The sequence below is a fragment of the Phragmites australis genome, chromosome 9, assembly GCF_958298935.1.
Source record: "Phragmites australis chromosome 9, lpPhrAust1.1, whole genome shotgun sequence".
In the NCBI taxonomy this organism is placed as follows: domain Eukaryota; kingdom Viridiplantae; phylum Streptophyta; class Magnoliopsida; order Poales; family Poaceae; genus Phragmites; species Phragmites australis.
Window position 1 is genome coordinate 3,410,149 of NC_084929.1, and position 15,796 is coordinate 3,425,944.

A 15,796-nucleotide genomic window follows, 5' to 3' on the forward strand; every position below is an offset into this window, starting at 1 on the left:
CATTGTTTGTAGTGTCCAGTTAAAGTACTCTAACAAGATGCAGTGAACAGTTGCATATATTTTCTTTCATCTGCTTAGACTGTTTATTCAGAGGTGTTTTGGGCAGCAACGGTGGTAAGTATGTCTTCTCCATCTCCCACAACGAACATTTTTTGTTTATTTCACATTTTCTTTACTGGTTTAAGTAACCTGATTTGACAAAAAAAAAAAAAACACTGAAACTACAATTGTGTCTCGAACATCATGTTCTATATGGTAAAAGGATATTTCTAAATGGTCGCAAAGAGTTTTGATGCAAGAAGGCTTTCATGTTTAAAACAAAAGTCAAATGGAATATATTTACTGCACCAATATACACTTGCCATAGCATACCTCGAAATAACTACAAAGCAACCGTTTACACACCAACTACAGAAGCAACTGTTTAGTACACCATAGACCAATAGGATACTCCATTGGAAAAACATACACACACTGCAATTGAAAATATTGCACCTACTATCAATGCTGCTGAAAAGAGAGCAGCAAAAAGCGCTCTTGAAGCCATCCAAACTATAAAGGATATTCACATAAATGATTTCAACTACACAATGTTGCCTGGCTTAAAAAGAAATGTTCACTCCCTATCTAAATAGCGATGAAAACAGGATCAAAACGCATATGTTTCTCAGAGTGTGGACAAGTATGGCACATCAGCTAGATTCACTGGAAGATACTTGCCTCAGTTCAATACTACCACAATTTCCAAATAGTGAGGAAACACCAACTAATTTCATTATTCCCTATATATTCAGTCAAGTGAACCAACTTGTCCAATGGTTCGAAGATTTAGCCACTACTTCACATCAGAGTCTAAAATTGTTCTATCCTAAAGCAAACGGTATCCATACAGACTTCAACAGTCTCATGAACAAAACCCATGGCGCTAATGCAAGGTATTTTCCACATTAAACATAACAATCATTACAAGTGTTTCACACACACATTTAATATTATTAATTTTATCTTCCCTTTATTTTACAGGGCATCATGAGGCTACACACAAAGTTAAAATAGCACTCAAGCTGATATTTGATGAAATTCTGAAGCAGCTGAACCTACCATCAGCTACCAATTACCATGACTGGGCAAATGAAGATATATGCATTGCATCAGTTTCATTCTACCTACATCACGATGATTTATACACCACCGATGAAATCGATGACATATATGGTTTACCATCAACTACAGTGAACACAACTGAAGATGATGCTGCTATAGAAGCTATAAAGTATCTCTAAACAACACACAGCATAGAACTCTAGGATTACAATTATCAAACAACTCTACTCCAGCAACACCATAAACTACAACTTCTCACCCAGGTACAACAACAAGGTATGCTGTTAAATGAAATTGCAAGGTCCTGGGGGCGTATATTACAAGAGCTCTATCATGTTCACAATAGTTGTCGGAAGCAAATTATCAACAAAATACAATTTGGTGTGTAAGCAGATACGAGATGCAACACAAATTACATATTCTTAGCTTTGCAGACAGTGTCCAAGCAAATTGAAGATCTCCTGCATAAATCAACCAAATTGTTAGTACCATATAACTTCAATGCTACTTTTATATCAGAAGGTCAAGAATGAGGATCTCCAATCTTACCTACTACTTTACTGCATCAGTATAAGTTCCTGTGAATGTATCTTATTTATCTAGCTTATCATTGCTTAAAACTTTTTTCTAATTTCATACACATCACCTAATTATCTACTATCGTAATATATTCTTTACTATCATCTATTATAGTTCTATTATTTTTCATGATCTGTGTTCTACTATTTTTCATGATCTGTGCAAATATAGCAATTTATCAACGCTAAACAATATTAGAATTACACACGGTATTGTAATACTATGTCATATATTACAAGTAAGAAAAATAATAAATATGCGGTCCAAACGATACTAAAATTAGTTACACTATATGATACATACATGGAATATGTATTATCAAGCGAGACTAGTAAAATGAGTGTTAACAATTGAAGGTCGCCAGGCGTATAATATCAAGTACGGCAAAGCCGCACCCTTCTTCTAGTGGAACTTAGGGTCTGGACAGGTGTTGGCAAGATGGTTGGCATGTGGATGTGTTCCAGGCATTGTTGGCTTTGAATGGATAATGGTGATTGCCATGTTGATTGATTGGCGGTGGTCTTGCCCAGATCATGTTAAGGACCGGTTCATAGAGCAATCATCCATAACAACAGTACAACGATGAGACTTATATAGGTACGGCTTGATCAAGTAACTAGATGTTCTCCTAATAATACATGAGGCAGATGTATGTGTAGGAAATGAAAGGTTACTTCCCGGAGCTACCAGGCACAAGAGGAGGCTTCTAGAGTGGAGGGTTACTCCCACAACATTGAAACCTCAGTGAGCGATTACATGCTAGGAGACTCTTTGGAAATGCTTGTAGTGGCACACACCTCAGAAGTGTATAAGAGTTATCCATCGGCCAAAGGATACTCATCAGAAGAATTGATCACGACTCATGGGTAAAGTGTATAACATCTGCCGAGTGAAAACTAACAGTCATGCTCATGGTTATGAGTGACATGTACCCTCCCATGATTAATCGGGTGGTTTTGGATGATTTTGGATTGGTTCTAGTGGATCACAACGGATAGTAACGCTTACTCTCTCCCCTCAACATATTTCTGATCAGAAGGCGAAGATTTTGAGGAGTACCCCAAAGATGATGTTGTGTTCTAGATATGCGAGTTTTTTGGTCGATGTCTGTGAAGTGTGGACACCTCGCGATTCTACCACTGCTATGTGTTTTCTTTTAGACCCTTGAAGTTGTTGATGTAATAAGTTAAACGTTGTACTAAAATATATTGTTCTGTTATTTCAATTACGATATCACTATATTTACGTAATTTAATCCTGACATACATATAGCTACATTCAGTTTGGTCTTAAAACTGGACATGACAATTATTTATACATATTATTTGTAAAACTAAAAAAATATACTCTTTATATTAAGCCACTTTTCAAAACAAACCTACCCATGTAGTTATCATGTGGCATTACCGCACAAATTGCAAAATAGCATTGACGGTTTTATATACAAGTAAAAACCTGGATAGGCATTGTCCGAGGTACGATCACCAAAAAATTTAGGCAATCTAGCAGAATGGAAGGACAAACAGCCACCAATTATTTACCAATGATCGCAACTCCCAACGCATGCTTCTACTTCATATCAGAAATGTCTAACGAAATAAAGTTTAGATGGAGTTACAACTTCATGCCAACAAGTCCATACAGTATACTACTTTTCCTAAAGTCCATAAAAGAACTCGATCAACCTAAGAGGAACTAGATAACATTATATTAAAAAGAAATAGACATTTAAATTCGGATTGAAGAGGCTCAAACCTGAGTAGTGAGGGTGTACAGTCCATAAGCTTGAATGTACTCTAAGATGTGACCCTGTTAGTTTGTCTACAGAGGTACTATATTCTCAAAGGACGACTTCGAACAAATGCATCAAGGCAACAGGGGTACTATATTCTCAAAAGACGTACGCTGACATTAGAATGACGGGCGTCCTTTTGAGTCCGATGAAGAATTGAAGTGGTTTGACCTTTTTCTTCCAAGGGTCTTCCATGTGAAACTGCTTCCCTTCTGTAAACCGCTGGTAATGACTTCATCATCACCATCTTCTTCATTCTCGTCCTTGCTGTAGGATGAAATTCCAGCCCTTCCTTTTTCAGGTGTCCACGTTGGTTTGCTTGCACCATCTGCGCTGTTTTCAAGAGATCTGGGCCTTTCCCTCCTTTCACTAAACTCAACTACATGTACGTCAGATGAATAAGCAGTCCTCTTCGCTCTTGGAGTCATCTTAGGAATGTCTTCAAATCCATCCTCGGATTTCATCCACTGATCAACAAAAGAGTCTGAATAGACAACCTCCTTCCTACGTCTCTTCGAACCAACCATAATATTCTGGAATTCATCTGCCACGGTCTTCTTGGTTAAGGTTTCATTATTGTTGGCAAACACCCAGTATGGAATCTCATTTAGGTCCATAAGCCTAGATTTGTAGTTTTCTCTTTGCCTCCTCTCTTCATCCATCTTCTCGAACAACCAGAATTCATCTTCATTTCGAGCAGCCAAACGATTTATCTCACGCTCACTGGGGATATCAGTACCCAGTGAGCTTGTTCCTCTCCTGAGGATCTCCTGCAGCATTGCTCGTCTGTCCTGTGCTGCAGTGGGAATTGACATGAAAATTTCCATGAGTTGCAATACAATGTACATGCACAGAAAATGAAATGTGTAGGAAATAGAGCATTTAAACTAGCCTGTGGAAGTTGTGTTGAACAACCCAGCCTGGATAACTTTTGCATCAATACCCATTTTCTGTTTTGCGCGATTCAAGATCTCTTCTTCAATTGAGCCAACACTAACGAGAACAAATATGCGCACTTCCTTTTTCTGTCCTATACGATGGGCACGGTCTTCAGCTTGCTGGTCCATTTGAGGATTCCAGTCACTATCAAACATAATAACAGTGTCTGCAGTCTGCAAGTTCAATCCAAGGCCTCCAGCTCGTGTGCTGAGGAGAAACAAGAAATATTCTGAATCCTTCTTATTAAAATCTGCCAATAACCTCCCTCGTTCTTCAGTCTTTGTGGATCCATCAAGCCTCATGTACTTGAAATTGTACATTTGCAAATATACTTCCAAAATGTCAAGCAGTTTTGTCATCTGGGAGAAAAGTAGAACCCTGTGATCAGCTCTATGCAGTTTCGGAAGTAGCCGATCAAGCAATTCAAACTTCCCTGATGCTCTAACAATTTCCTCCCGCTGATACATGTTATAATGCTCTACAAATAGGTAAGGGTGGTTGCAACACTTCCTAAGCTGCATTGACAGATTTTGCAGAGCCTTTGATCCGTTCCCTGCACACACAAGTATAACAATAGGCACATTACTTGCACAAACCATGAGGAAAATGGAAATTTAAGACTGACGCAAGGATAAAATTAAGTATTAAATAAACCAACAACACAAACAGATTTGCAATGATATTATAGCAGAAGACCAGAAGTTTGTAACTGTATGCACTGTCCCATCAAGGTCCGGTAAAAAATTACAAATTTTATTCTCTAAGAATATTTGCTCTAGGGGAAAAAGGATTGGTAGTACTAGAAGGACATACCCGATCCTAGTGCAACCCTTTCCTTGCTTGTGACTTGTTCGTAGTATGTTTTTTGCCAAGCAGACATGTCACACTTGAGAATTACTTGTGTTTTCACAGGAAGATATTTTTCCACTTCATCTTTCTTCCTCCTCAGCAAAAATGGACGCAAAACCTGGGCAAAAAAGAAGGGTGCAATGAACAAATCTAAATATTCCAAATATCATACTTAGCCATCAGCTTATGTTTCACCGCACTGTACGTGCTGCCATCCCACCAGATGGTTGCATTCAACCAAAAAGATGAGGATGCAAGTGAACTAGTGGAGATATCGCATGACAACATATAAATGACTGGAGGTGGTGGGTTGGGGGCAGCATTACTCACTTGATGCAAACGATGTATGATTAGTAGCTGTTCCTCGTCATTAAGACTGACATCACATGTAAATGGTGCATTAAACCATTCCTCAAAATTGTGGGAAGAATTAAAAATATTGGGCAGAATAAAGTTAAGCAAAGACCACAGCTCTTGTAGGCTGTTTTGGATTGGAGTGCCAGTCAAAAGTAGTCTGCGACGGATCTGATATCTGCAATATAAGTATCAGCGATCAGAAAATCTAATTGGCAAATGGTCCAAACAAACTAAATTACTAAAACAATGAAGAATGAACAAGGGTGCTAAAAAAAATGGCACAATGAGAGTAGGCAACTAGCCATGAAGAAAACCAGCACTGAAATATGATGGAAAACCTCCCGCAACTACAAATTTGGTGAACTTCAAAGGGTATTATACCTATCTTAATTATGATTTTAAAAGTTGGTAATAAAATCAGCATTTCCAATATACAGTATGATGAGTATTTAATCAAGTATGAGTTGGCACTATACCCTTGATATGAATTATGGCATGTATTAACATATTTAGTATGCTAAGGAATGAATAAATGTCACTTGTGATGGACTAGATCCCAACAGAAGCCATTAAGCTTCTTTATGCAGTTACATCTCACAGGCTCTCTTTTCAGAATCACTTTTCCAACCTTTTCTTTGCTCAAAATATAAAGATCAAAGCTTGCGGCCAAAAAATGGCCTTGCCCTTTGTGCAGACATGTGAAGAAGACATAATGCATTTCTACAAAGATTAAAGGCAAGGCTATTTGAGAAGTTCATACTTCATAAAGAAGAAGTACCTCACAACTCCCTTAATTGTGCTCTTAGTTATTAAGACTGAATAACCTATCTGGTGTTCTGGGAAAACAAAAAAAGGTCATGCCAATTATTTTAGTGCAGGTTGCACTGAACAAAACCACAAACTCTGTTATGGAAGTCTTTTAAGCTCTCCCACTTTCTTAGCCGAGAATAAAGATATCCTTAGGTGTTTATTACAAGTAGAGAACTAAACATGAAGACAACAAAAAGTAGCTGGTAAAGCAGCAAAAAGTAAGGTATAACAACACTATAGCATCCACATATTTACTCAGCTTCCATTATTTTTTAAAATATCAAGAACAAACCCTACAGTTTATTCTTTAAAGAAGGCAGATGGTATGGTCTATGTCATAAACTGCCAAGATAAGGTGTCTGAGATCCATCTGTGAAATGCTATAAGGTGTATACCTATTGTCACCAGAAAATTTATGTGATAACTAGGCAACAAAACAATGATTGTAAACCAACAAATCCATAAGGTTTTGAGACCTAGTAAAATATAAGCTTGAAGCTTTTCACTTTTCGAGTGGCTGATATTTCAGGTGATTTATAGGCCAGCCAGCCAGTGTGTCAAGAAGGCATTACTAGCAACATCCTCAGGTAATAATTGCGAGTATTATTCAATCAAAGCTTTAATAGAGTAAGAAAAAAATACAAATAAAGCATATACCCAGAAACTAGTGTGCGAGCAAGAGCACATTCATGGTTTTTCAAACGATGTCCTTCATCAACTATCAAATAATGCCAGAGAACCTTCTTTAGGAATTTCTTATCTTTCAGTATTAAGTCATAATGTGTGAGCAAAACATTAAATTGTACTCCTTTAAATTTTGCTTCCCTTAGAGCCCTCCTCTCATCTGGACGACCATCATACAGAATTGCCCCAATGCTGCAACAGACAAAAGTATGTTGAGTGGGTGGCTTTGATACATAGTGGAATGGAAAATGTACACAGGGATTTTGATCATGCACACTCCAGTGAAACAGTACCTGGGAGCCCAAGTTTTGAATTCATTAGACCAATTTGGTAATACTGCTTTTGGAGCTATTATTAAGTGCGGCCCTGTGACCTCCTTCTTTTCCAACAGATAAGCGATCAAAGCTATGGTCTGAATTGTTTTCCCCAAACCCATTTCATCAGCCAGAATGCCATTCAAATTGTTGTTGAATAAAGAAAGCATCCATTGGAGACCCTCTAATTGATATGGTCTTAACTCCCCACCTTCAAGAGCTGATGGCTGTTCTGTTACCTGCAAATACAAAGAACACAAAGAAACATTGGTTTCACCACAACTACAGAGCATCACAGATTGTACTATAATTTTGCAAAAACTAAAGGGCAAAGTCAAATTAACAAACAAGGATAGCACAAACTGTAAGGGACATATCTGGTGAAAATGGGCTAAGTGTTGGAAACTTGGAAATTTTGTTGCAAACGGTATTTGCGAATACTGCGAAGGCTGAATGTTGCAGCTGTTGCCGCAACATTCAGTCTTAGCAACATCCAGTCTTCGCAACATTTGCAGACACCGTTTGCAACAAATCAAAACAATGTTTGCAACAAAATTTCCAAGCTTCCAACACTTAGCCCATCTTCACCGGATATGTCTTCAAACTATAAAGTCCAATACAGATACGGATTCAATTAGCACCGGAAATTTCCATGTTAAACCAGAAAGAAACAATCACCATCAGTTAATGAAAAAAGAAAGAATAGCCCTTCATACAATATTCCCACTTTACATGAGATTGAGGATGAGGTAGTAATTACGGGCAGTTGAATCCTATAGAACCAAGGATTGCCATATAATTTATTTAAATCACCACATTATCTACTAGAGCGGCACTCTCCCTGCTGTATTCCCAAAAGAACACCACCTAACATCAGTGCACCCCAAGAGTTGGCGTTGAAATTTATGTCAAAAATGGAATCCCCTAGCTGCCAAGTTTGTGACATTAGTAGTTTAATAATTACCAATATGATGGTCAACAAAACCGCGCTAATTCTAAACTGTGGGAGCAAAAAGTTCAATATATGGCTATTGAAACTTTGTTCTACCTTCTCTTCAATGGAATGGACAGTAGAATCAAGTCTTCGCCCTGCATTAAATTTACTTTCATCGGCAGAACCAGGAAGATCTGCATCGTCATCTGATGGAGACCCCCCATGTGATTCACTCTTGATGTCTGAGATTTGAGAACAATCCTCAGATTCTGACCCTTTTGGCACTTCAAACCCTTCAGGCTGACCAACATGCTCAGCATCTTTTTGTTGCTGTACAGCTTTCCCAATTCCTTCAAGAAGCTCATTTGTTTTGTCAAGGAGCATTTTCAGGCGTTCATTCTTGCTCTCCTCTACCATCCTCATATACGCTTCTTGATCACCATTTTTCAGAAGTAGCAATCTATTTTTCTCAAGTCGTGTGATACGTTGGCGTGCCCGAACATGCCATGCCTACATTTAGCAAGTAAAAAGGCTCACACTGAAGTAGCACATCCAGAACATAAATATCTAGGATAAAATCATATTCTAACATAGGAAATGTAATATACTGTGAAAAAATGCAATGATGTGCTAACAAAGTAGAAAATAAGACAGTAAGCATATTTTCTAAATACTTGCTAGGGTTAAAAATAGTGTTAAGACGCAAGCTATAGTTAACTGAGGCAATACCATTTCAGATAGACCAACAGATAGTGTCAAAAACAAATTTTAGAGCTATACTAAAAAAATATTTGGCAACATGGGAGGGTCATCAAAAGGTATATAGACAGATCAGTAGAGTGTCGGCCTGTCAGGGTAGTGGAGAAAATCAAGAAAGCAACTTTTTTCTCAAGTTAGGAATTAATTGGTGCTTTGCTTGCATCTACCAGAAGCAGACCATATCAGACTATCACTATTGGCATAGAACATATATTTCAACAATATCACAAGATACAGCAGAGTACTGTTTGCTAGATTCTAAAGATAAGTTATACCAAATCATACCAGAACTCCATCATTCCGCTGCTTTCTTTGTTTGTATGTAGTTGCTAATTGAACCTGATGTTCCCTAAAAGCGTTGAGAATTTCTGTAAAGAATTTCCTCTTCCTGATATCTGCCTGGTTCTTTTCCTCCTCTTCAAGTCTTGAGATTCTCTTAAGTTCAAAAGTACCAAAACTGTAATCATGATTTTCAACTTTATATAAACTGCCAAGCCTAATTATCAGAAGATATTGGCACAAACCTCTGTGAACCTCTTTTTGCGCTGAACATCATCAGCATCCATTGAAAAATTATCTCCTATCCCATACATGGTAAAAGGATATCGTATTCGCATCATCCCCCAGTCAAACAACTGTCTCTCAGGATATGCACATTTCTTGTGTAGCCAATATTCTGAACTAATATCGGACCGCACTTTCTTCTGTAAGTCTAACAACTGCATGAGTATTATATGAATAATCAGCAAGCATCAATAAAATAAGATCACTGCTGATGTTATACTCCTAATTATAGAGCTGTCACCTGTGAAAGTCGTATAGTTTCAAATAGATATGGTGTCTAACAAAATAGATAATAGCTGGCTAACGGATACTCTGCAGTTGATACTACTACCTCCCATACATATTACTTCGTTTTAGCACCCAAGATTTGGTGCGTAAAGTACTTTCAATCTAAAAGTTTAAGGAAACTTAATCCTAAAATGGCTGTTAAGTATTAACTATAAATGTCCTCCATACAAATTACCAACTTCCCAATTGTTTGGTTGTTTGGGGGGTGCAGTTGAATGCCAGCTCCTTTTGGATATGTAGAAACAACTGAAGTACTTGATTAACTATGCACAGCCATGGTCCAGTTTGAGTGAGCAGTGGATTTGTTACAGGCTAGTGGTGGTGGATGGGAAAACGTTGAGTTTCTGGGAGCAGCAGCAATGGTGCTGTACGCAGGGAGGCGCCTGGTGATGCAAGGAAAAAGGCGGGAGGAAGGCACTTGTTATTTCTTAATGAGAATTATAACAGCGGCGGGCTTATATTGCCGGCCAAAGGGGAATAAAGGAAACCAATCTAATAGATTCAATCTGAAGGATAGGATCATGACATAACTAATTAAGATAATCTCCTAACAAACTGAGTCCCTCCTTGCTTAGCGGCCAAGTCATCTTAGCAACTTGCAGCAGGGGTGAGGCGCGGATGTGGACGTGCCCTCCTGTTAGTGCGCCACATTTGGCCTGTTGTTTGTAGTAGAGTGAGCCCCACCATGACAGGGTTCTTTTGTGAAGTGCTTAGGCGCTGTACTCAAACCAAGCTCTAGCCATACATTTTTTTCAGAAAAAAACTGCTTTTTTTCTTTGCTTTCAATGGTAGGTTACCAGCTAGTTGCGAAACCTTACGTTGGCACAAAAAGGGAAATATAATTAATAGAAACATGCATCACATGCCCCACGTGGTTTTTCTAAACGTAAGTTCATCTAAACATAATTTGTGTTCATGCACTTGTACACTCCAAAAAAAGTCACAAAATTCATGCATGTACATCATGTCAAAACATGCACGTCTGCAAAAATATGATTCTATAAACACTGTGCCAAATGGCAAAAAATAACACAAAATATAATCACTCTCTTGTTATTTTGCACAGTACACATTGAAACATTTTTACACAAGTTTCTGCAGCTGCACATGTTTTGACATAACGTACGTGTATGAATTTTTAGAAGTATCCAAGTTCACAAACACAACAGGTTTAGATGAACGTAAGTTTAGAATTGCATTTCCCATCTAAAAACGGCGTATGAATAGTCATCAAGTATCAATAGTAGCCACTGCCAATTTTGTACTTTTAAATATAAACCTGTGAAGTCATAAACTTATTAAGCTTCACTTTATTTGTGATAATTTCAAATAGATATAGTTGGAGCATAAATACTTGCCATGTAACACCTTAGGGTAACTTATTGCTAAAACGACCTTGCTAAGTATTCACTGTTATAGATTGTGATGACCGTCACCATCAAGAAGCTTGCCGGCGAATGGGATCACATGTTCCAAAGGGGAATCGGGATAGGGGAGCAGAGACGGAAGGGGGGAGGAAACAGCAGATAGTTGGGAAGGGGAATTTTCATTTTTCATTCGATGGTTCTTCTGTTACAACGGGACTCTCATTTATCCCCTCTCATTTCTCACTTATAGCTTGGACCCACTAGACCCCTGTTTCTCTAGAATTACAAGATTGCAACCTGGCAACACACATGGTCAAAATTAGACACCAGATATTTTCTCGCCTTGTTCTGGTGTGGTCACCGTGTCCACCACAGGCACAACATAGATGTACTCCATACCAAATTACTAACTGCTCAATTGTTTGATTGCTAGGGGGTGCAATTGAATCCCAGCTCCTTATGTTTATGTAGAAACAACTGAAATACTTCATTAAGTATGCACTTCTTTGGTCCAGTTTAAGTAGTCACTGGATTCTTTGTTGAAATGCCTAGGCACTGCAGTCGAACCCAGCTCTAGCCAAATAATCAAAGCCTTTAGTCCCAAGCAAGTTGGGGTTAGGCTAGAGCCTAGAGGTGAAACTAGTTCTAGCCATATACTTTTTTGAGAAATTGTAGTTTTGTTTTTATTCCTGTTGAGATTTGAGAATACGGTCTGTCAAAAAAATTGCGAATACACCACCACGGCTAATGCAATACACACTGCCATCCATAAATTTCCCCCACATAGTGACACGCCAATCACTGCCTTGGTTTGTGTCCTAAGAGCTAAAACAACTTCATACCAGAGGTAATTACTTTTACACACGTGGTTACCTGTTTCCACAGAAATGGAACTTGGAGCAAAAAAAATTTGCATGGTTATTCAAGTACATTGTCCACAATGATTTCGCTACATGGTCACCACATCAAACACTACAACTGATTCAATGAACTTGCATGTATATATAGGTCCAATCCATGAAGATGTGATGTTTTAAAGTTGTTTGATAGAATAAATGAATAACGCAAGCACTGTGATATATAATCAATAGACTTCAGATTGTAACATTTATCGGTGTTAGAACCATTATAAGCACAACAAGGGTCAGGGCAAAAAAGAAATCATAACAAATGAGCAGCCACCAAGAACAAAATAATCTTATGTTCTTGATACCCCATTTACCTTTAGCCCGTACAATTCAAGCAAACACTTCATTTGCAAATCTTCACCCCTAGTAGAAGGTAACCCTGAATTACATAAAAAGAAATAAGGATGAGGCTGATGCAGGTCAAAATGACGATGATCAAACAACTCTTTAAAGAAGTCAAGCAGTAAAGAAGCTCTAAAGGATCCTGCCAGGAAAATAAATGCAAGCATAGGCAAACTGTAATCGACATATGCTCAACATTGAAGAACAAGTGGATATAATCAAACACAAAAAAAAGGCATTCTAAATTTGCAGTTTATCCACCTTTTGAAGAGTACAATTATAAATGAGATAATTCCTTGTATGCTATCGAAAAATTTCGAAATCTTCGATTTGCCACCAAAAAAACTCTTGTCCCTCATGTGCCACTGCTTGAATTTTTCCTTTCCCTGTGTATCACTGTTGTCATAACGGAGCTGACGGTAGTGGCACATAAGGGAAGGGAAATTAAGTGTTTTCATCTCCTGTGTGCCATTAGAATTAACACCATTATGAAATCAGTGGCATATAAGGTAAGGACAATTTCAAGTAGTGGCACATGAGGGACGAGAACCTTTTTGGTGGCATACAAGGAATTGTCTCATTATAAATTCAAAATTTTCTTCATAATCGAACTTAGAAATAGAAGCAAAAGAAAGGCCAGGCCAAGCCACAGAACCGAAAGAAAGCCTAAGACCAGTGCCAGACCAGGGACCATCATAAGACTGGAGATGTAGACATGTAGTTGGCACGGAAGACCAAGAAAAAAAGGCAACCCAACAAGGTTTTATGTGACCAAAAAGACAAAACCGGGATAGAAAGCTAAAAGAAAGTATTTAAAAAAACTAATGTAACTCAGAGAATCAATAAGCTAACAAAGCATCAAAAAGGGGTTCTTGTAGGACCTTCTAGTTCAGCTAGCCGATGCTGGATGGATGCATTGAATCGTCCTTCTTTTAGCGCAGCCAATTCTGAGTAGGATATGGGTATCCTTTGATTCTTGAACATTGCATCTTCAAGCTCTTCAATCAAGGTGGCGCCCTGTAGGGTAACAGATTTACTCTCAGTCGAAACATAGAGGAAAAGACCAGTCCAAAGCTAAATAGCAAGCACTTCACCCCAACCAAAACAAAGAGGTAACAAAGAGCTTCTGTCCAATTATCACAATGACAATGAACTTTACAGCTACATCACAAACAAAAAATTATTAGCGAACACCTAAAAACATAAGATAAGCAGTTTATATCATTGTTTCTGAGATAATCATATTTTTCTAGACCAGAATAAATCTTTTTCAATCACAAAATTGCGACCTGATGGAAAACTGAATAAGTCAAGCCATCCACCGAGGGCAAATCATCGCCTTAGAGCACTGCTAATTAAGTCTTAGTCAAACTTCACAGAGATCCATCTCACAGAAAACTGAGACCATATCCACAGAGAAATTTGCAGGACCTCACAGAGATGCATGTGCCCAACGCGAGCCATGAAAGCTAATGCAAAAGTAGAAACCCAATTGTGCACCAAAACATGCGCTCCAAGTGCAGCCCACAATCCCCACGGCCCCACCACGAATCACGCTCGAATCCAGAAATACTATCGAAATCCCAGCTAAATCTCGTCGAATTCTACAAACCCTAAGCGAATCCCGAACCAAACCGGCCTCAACATCACAGCACCAATCCAGTACACGACCCCGGCGCATCCGACAAAAAGGGAGAAAGCGCCACACAAACCAAAGAACCACCGGCACGCACCTCGGCCGCACCGTCAGCGACGGCGTCCCTCTCGCCGCCCCCATCCACTACAGCCATCTCCTCTTCCCCTTCCTCCTCCTCGTCCTCCTCCTCCTCACCGGCACCGCCGTCGTGGCAGATGGACGAGACCGCCCGCAGGACGGCGGGAGGCAGCGGGAGGTTGCGGGAGAGCAGGTTGAGCGCGCCGACGAGCGTCCTGGCCTGCTCCACCGCGTCGCCGGCCTCCTCCACCGCGGCCACCGCGGCGGGCGCCGCCGCGGCCTCCACGGACCCCGCCGCCATCGCTGGCTAGGGTTTCGCGCCTCCGCGAGGAGAGGCGAGGCGGCGCCGCCGCGTGCCTCCCTCCCGCCGGGTTCAAACCGGCGCGCGGCAACGGTCTGATGGCTTTTGAGCGCGGGCGTTTTCGCGCCGGCCCGTGGTGTACTGGTGTGTCAGGGGAGGAAGCCGAAGCTTCGATCGGGGGAGGCGGGCGGGCGGGCGGGCGCCGCGACTGCCTGGGCTGCGGGTGGGGAAAATTTGGGATTTTCTTCTCTCTCTTTTTTTTAACTGCTTTTGCGATATATATATATATATATATACTGGGTCGGGTTGGGGTGGACGGGTGGGATCCGGTTATGTCGTGAGATGCGGATCGGATGGTGTGCGTTGATATGGGCCGGTCCTGAACCGAGAAGGCCCGGCCCATGAACCTGACCACTCGACCTACCGTGCTTGGGATACTTTCGGTTTTCGCAGCATCTTTCAAGAATATAGTCTGATTGGCACGTTTATCGTGCCCATTTTATTTTGTTGTATACAGCACGATGAAAGAAAACTAAAAAGTTAGGTTCACAAATTTTTGTACATTTTAATATTAATTATAAAATTATTAATATTAAACACATTCAATTAATTATAGAGAAAACAATAGTACTCTTATGCATGCACATAGTTTTAACATGTAGGTGGAAGTAATATTAACCTAAAAAAATTTGTTTCATATTTTTTTGAGTTTTAGATATTTTTCTTTGCATTTTAGATTTTTTTCAGCCAATTTATTAATGTAACTAATATTCATTTCGATATTTTTCTAGAATTTTTTGAAAAAGAAAATTACATATATATGTATACGTATATATACATATGTATATACGTGTACATATATATCTATATGTACATGTATACATATATACATAGAGCCTGTTGCTACAGTAGCTATAGTAGCTGGGGCACTTTAGTATATAGTAGTTGATTAGCTAAGTTTCTGCACTTGTAACAAGAACATAAATATTAAACATAGTAATATCAAGTATAAATATAAAATATATATATATATATATGATATGGGAGCGTCGACGAATTAATACGTCGGGAGCGATGCTGTAGTTTGATTTTATATGAGATCCATAAAAGAAGAAGATTATCTGCTATTTTTTCTCATAATTTCTTTACTTATTTTCATTAGTAACACGGGTCACATATTTATAGTCGGTA

General features: G+C 39.1%; 1 protein-coding gene across 1 annotated transcript; it reads right to left on the reverse strand.

Annotated features, from left to right (window-relative positions):
• Positions 1-1,228: 1,228 nt before the first annotated feature.
• On the reverse strand, positions 1,229-14,813 carry LOC133928421 (probable ATP-dependent DNA helicase CHR719). Its single transcript, XM_062374747.1, has 13 exons — positions 14,324-14,813; positions 13,472-13,607; positions 12,563-12,627; positions 9,646-9,840; positions 9,407-9,556; positions 8,477-8,872; positions 7,408-7,667; positions 7,088-7,306; positions 5,594-5,795; positions 5,228-5,381; positions 4,368-4,967; positions 3,439-4,271; positions 1,229-1,565 (listed from the first exon to the last, which is right to left on the reverse strand). Exons 1-12 carry the CDS (start codon positions 14,603-14,605, stop codon positions 3,595-3,597), a joined length of 3,336 nt encoding a protein of 1,111 aa, XP_062230731.1. The 5' UTR covers positions 14,606-14,813; the 3' UTR covers positions 1,229-1,565; positions 3,439-3,594.
• Between the last annotated feature and the right edge of the window lie 983 nt (positions 14,814-15,796).

Bases quoted from the DNA above. Each gene is read 5' to 3' on its own strand.
- LOC133928421 (XM_062374747.1), bottom strand. From the start codon at position 14,605: ATGGCGGCGGGGTCCGTGGAGGCCGCGGCGGCGCCCGCCGCGGTGGCC. The intron at 9,841-12,562 runs GTAAATGGGGTA...ATACTCATGCAG, and splicing joins TTGAATTGTACGGGCTAAAG to TTGTTAGACTTACAGAAGAA. The intron at 7,668-8,476 runs GTAGAACAAAGT...TTGTATTTGCAG, and splicing joins TCCATTCCATTGAAGAGAAG to GTAACAGAACAGCCATCAGC.